The 5117-nt window shown below is 39.6% G+C and overlaps 1 protein-coding gene across 1 annotated transcript in view; it reads right to left on the bottom strand.

Moving 5' to 3' along the window:
- Positions 1-144: 144 nt before the first annotated feature.
- The window catches only part of LOC115788230 (adenylyl cyclase-associated protein 1-like), a 15540-nt gene continuing 10567 nt past the window's right edge, over positions 145-5117 (bottom strand). Inside the window, exon 7 of the mRNA XM_030741179.1 lies at positions 145-172. Within this exon, the coding sequence (XP_030597039.1) occupies positions 145-172 (28 nt within the window). The remainder of the gene's footprint in view (positions 173-5117) is intronic.

The following is a 5117-nucleotide window of genomic DNA, read 5'->3' on the forward strand; positions in this document are numbered from 1 at the left end:
GCCATGTCAAGCAGATGAGGAGGACAGGAAGTCACACACAGGAACTACAGAGAGAATCCAGTCAGTTTTCCAAAATAAAAAACATCCAGGGCCAGTTTAACATGCAACCCATAACAAAGGCTAAAACCAAAAAAATGCTCTGCCTCAAACTCTCCTGGTGTGATCTGAAGATCTGTGAAAGAGGGAACAAATTCGCATGACTCACATGAAATCATGGATACATACTCGGTGCATTCCTGGGGTTAGCCTCTAGGGGTGAAAGGAAACATCTCACGGCTTCCAATTTCTGGCCCAAGACTTCCTGTTTGTGCAGCGGTCACTGTTTACAAATATAGATGCACTTTGAAAAAAATGCTAAAAATCAAATTCTAGCTTGCAGTCCTCCTTTTGCTCTTCACATGGACCGTTTAGCAGCATGCAACCAAATCTAGCTCAAATGTGGTTGGTCGATACTGCTCTGTACACAATAACCAGAAAACCTATGGTAGCTTGCCTTCAGATATCTCCACGTTTATGGAGATTACCGCTCCACTGGGCTAGTTTAACTGTTTCTAGTCTTTGTGCTGTTAAGCTCAGCAAAGCATTTTCTGTAGGCAGGAGAGTGGCATCCTTCTCCTCATCTAAACCATGACAAGAAACTTCTCTGTAGTTGTGACACAAATTAAGGTCAGGCTGCTAAAAAATCATCACAAACTCATCCCCAAACACTGCTCTCCCACGTTCCAGCACTTCCCTTCCTGCACCCCCACCCCCCTTATTTTTGCACCCTGCCCCGGGGCATGTTCTCTTTATTGGCATTTCTCCTCAATCTGCTGTATTAATTGTTCATCTGTGCAGGAGCAGGGGAGCTGTGTGCAATATGGTGCCAGTAATTATTTGTGCCCACTGTGTGCCCAGGCTTAAAAATATTTTACAACCCCATACGGGGTGAGCTGTAGATCACCACAGCACCGAGGCGAGCTAACTGTTGCAGCAGCCTTATGGAAAAACGTAAATAAAAAAAATTAAAAAAAAAGAATATATAAACAACTTGAAACTTTGCATACTCGAACAATGTACTTCTTCAACTACAAATGTACACAAAAACTGCCAGCTGTGGGACTTTTAAGTTTCTTCATGAGCCTCTAAACAGCCCAGTGCTTTATTTATAAACCTTTGAGTTTTCCTACATCAATTTAACCTCATATCTTTATATCTCATAACTGTTTATTAAGCCTCAAATTCACAAACTGCAGTCACTGAGCTGGACATCACAGTTATTGAGCTGCTGGTGTCATTTGGACTAATATTATTCATTGTGTGGTACAGACCATCCAAAAATATTTGTGCTTCAGTTTTGGGGAGTGAAATTCTAATATTTCATTAGTCTGATACTTAGCACTAATTAGCAGATATCTGTGTCTGTGAATTGCACCTATGTAGTTAGTGTCAGCTAGCTGTATAGGTGCAATTAGAGTCAAATCTGGGTCAAAATAACGAACATAGAAGTGCTCGAAACTCTAAAACTGACACTCCAAATTGTGGCATCCAAAACTAATGGGTGACATCACGGTGTCCATGTCCATCTTTTATACTGTCTATCGCTACAAGGCACTTGCCATTTTTCTCTGTCTGTGATGGTAAGATGTAAACTAGTGAGGCTGAAGACAGAAGAAGTAAAAAGAGTGGTTGCATGCAGGCTGCTGCTGCTAGCACTGCTCACGTTAGTGACATTTGGAAAAAATCATCTCACATAGTTTGTGTGCAAAGCGTCACATTTCTGCAACATGTGTTAGGGCTTCAAAGGCCTTCTAATGACAGTATTTAACCGCATTCATTAGACTGCTCTCAATTCTGACCGTTTTCCAAGTGTTTTCTTACTTTTAGACTAGTTATTGGTCACATTTTTACTTCCCGTTTAAATAACTAGTGACTGAGTTGTCATAACCATCCCCAGTGAGGACTTTGCCGAAAAAAAAAAAAAAAAACACTCCAACAACACGCTCCTCATATCAAAGCTGAGCCACGAGATCCTCAGTGTGTCAGAAGTTCTGATTTTTTCCTTTAATTTGTCACGTCTGTGTATTACAACATAAAGAAGAAAAGTAAAACAAACAGCGGTAGAGGATATTCACCCCTCAATCTTTGCAGTGCTTTTGTTCTGTGGTGAGACTCACACATATCATTACTGATATGCACGCAGCAGACTGAGGCCTCAGGTGATTATGCTGCCATTTTTTCCTTCTTTGTCTCCTCTCTATAGCTTGAGTGAACGCAGTACTCCAGAGGTTAACAGGGTTGTTTTTTTTTTTTCTTCTTCTTCTATGCAACGGGTTGGTAAGCACACAGTCGTATATGAGCAGGGTTTCGCCATCTCTGTGCCGACATGCTCTGCTGACTTTAGCTAACTACACCTCCCGGAGGTTTGCGGCCACTGGGGAATGACATCTTTCAGACTCAAGGACTCATCTGTAATTTATCCTGCAGGAATAAAGCCATGTGAATTAACAATATACCACTGATTAATTTATCAGCCAGTGGTTTTTAACCTAGGGCTCTGGACATGGAAGTGGGATCACAAATTTTTGGGGAGGGTAAAAAGATGATTTAAGGATGGCATAACCAGAAAAAAATAGCTATATATGATTTAATCAGATTAATTAAAATATATTCCATCACGTGCAGCTTATTCCTTTGGACTACTGGCCTTTTTCTACCTTAATCTACATCTAATTTAGATTTTGTCAACAAATGGGCTTAATCAATATATGAGAAATTGGCCTGTAGGGTTGAAATAATGTCTATCCTACATGTTGGTTTTTGGAAGTTAATGACCCAAAGATTAGAGGCACACAACTGATCATCTGTAACCTCTTATATTTTGGCCTTTATTATTTAACTTAACATACTACTGAAGAGTTGCTTTAGCACAAATGTGAGCATTTGATGGTTTTTTTGTTTTGTATATAAACCAAATTTTGTTTATATTGAGCTCTGTGAAACTTCAATGGCTTTTTTTTAATACCACAGATAGACCTAAAAACTAGTAGATTAATCAAATCAATCATGTAATAATCATTAGCTGGACCCCTAAAGTCTATCTATTATGACTGTTCAAGACTTCAGCCAAGGATCTCTTTCCCCGTTTCACTCTCAGACAAGCTGCATTACTTATTCTACATACGCAAGATGTTCTGCAAGAAAAAAAAAAAATTGTTTATACAACATAATTTGCAAATGTCCATGCACTCTGGAGGTTGATGAATGTGAGGAGAGCATAGCTGGAGGAAGGTGTGGGATGCAGAAGAGAAAGTGCTATTGCTTCAGTTTCTGAGCACTCCTGAGAACGCAGCATTACTAAATCCTGCACTCCTAAAACCAAATTCATATCCGTGAGGCAAAAAAAAAAAAATAACGATACACTTGCAGCTTATGGCAAGGCATGAATATAAATGCTATCCTCCGCAACATGCACAACCTTGACTGAATGAAACCATCCCGATCCTATAGGTCCCTCTGTGTGCATGTATACTGTATTTGTGAGTATGTTGACTCCTACTCCTTCTCACACTCCAGTCTGTGTGGTGTTGTCTACTGGGCCTGGCTGTTCCCTCGAGACCTCCGCTTCTCCTCCTCCTCCTTCTGCTGCTGCTCTTGCCCCTATCCCCCGTTCGATGTGTCCCACATTCCCTTCTCTGCCACACTAATTGTTTTTTGTAATTATTTTCACCCTCTGCTATTGTGACAAGCAGCGGCTGCACTACTCTTAACACATTACTGCATGGATGCAAGAAAAATAAGAAGAGCACAATAGTGCATGAAAACATGAACGGTGTCTTGAAGGTAAAAAGTTAAATGATTAGTCAGGTGACAGAAAGTTAATCACAAGCTACTGAAGTGTAATGCTTTTGTTTACATCCTACTCACGAGAGTTCACGTTATAATGTAAATGTATGAAGAAAGGTTCAGAAATTGTAATCTCTGCAAGAAAATTAGATTGTACTCCAACTCATACTCACACAGTGGATATAAGCCTCAGATTAACACGCTATAATTGGTTAATGCAAACATATCTAACTCCTGCCAAGCTGCAGGGCTACAATAAATACAGACATATCCACCAAGAGAAAAAAAAAAGAACTCCGTTTTACTGTGTTTGACAAAATATTGACCTTTACTGAAAATTATCTAAAAGAAAAACAATTCTTGATTTGTTTCACATCACAAGTTATTGTAATGTGTGGCGTACAGAAGCAAGTGACAAGATTTCTGTCATTAATGAGCTGCAAACTCCACCGAGAAGCCAAGGAGTCTCACAAACACCCATATCATGACAAATTAATCAAGTTTCACCAAAATCTGACCAACACTGAAAAGTGCCAGTAAAACAACCAATATGAGCACAGTTTGGGTGGAGATCTGTTAGGACTGTAAATTAACTGGTGCTTACATAAAGCGTTTCCACTCTAGTTGAGCACTCAAAGCACTTTTTTTTACTATAAGACTCATTCACCGACTTACACACACCCATTCATACAAGCACTTTTGTCTATGTCTAAGCCCTTTTCTAACATTCACAGACTCACGCTCCGAAGGATGCATCAGGGGAAAGTCAAGGTTTAGCATCTTACTCAAAGATAATTCGCCACGCAGACTAGAAGAGCTGGGGATCAAACAATGACCACCAGATTGGTAGTCGACCCGCTCTACCTCCTTCTATCCTAAGCTGCCCATAGTTCGAGTAAGTTCTGACCAGTACTGTAGGAGTAGAAGGACCGGCGGGCAGCATAAGCTCATTGACCCTTTGGCCAGATGAGCCAAAAATCAACAAACCTTAATTTTCCTGTTACTTCTGACCTTTTGAAAACAAAAATGTAAATTTTGCTCAAGAAAAAAATTTCTTTATTTATAAAACCTTTCGCTGTGACTAAAACTTCTTTAGGGGATGTCAGAAATTCCTCTTTGGAGGAAAAAAAAAAAAGAGCTTTTCTAAATCCAGTTAGAAAAGTTTTAATGTATAAAGTAAAGAAACAGACATTTTTTTGATTTTATGATTTCCTGATCAGGACGCTTTTCTAACTTTAGGCCAATGTCTGTAAGATGCATTAAACCCTTTGGCATATTTTGTTCTTGTCAAA

This window comes from Archocentrus centrarchus, chromosome 11 (assembly GCF_007364275.1).
Source record: "Archocentrus centrarchus isolate MPI-CPG fArcCen1 chromosome 11, fArcCen1, whole genome shotgun sequence".
Taxonomy (NCBI): Eukaryota; Metazoa; Chordata; class Actinopteri; order Cichliformes; family Cichlidae; genus Archocentrus; species Archocentrus centrarchus.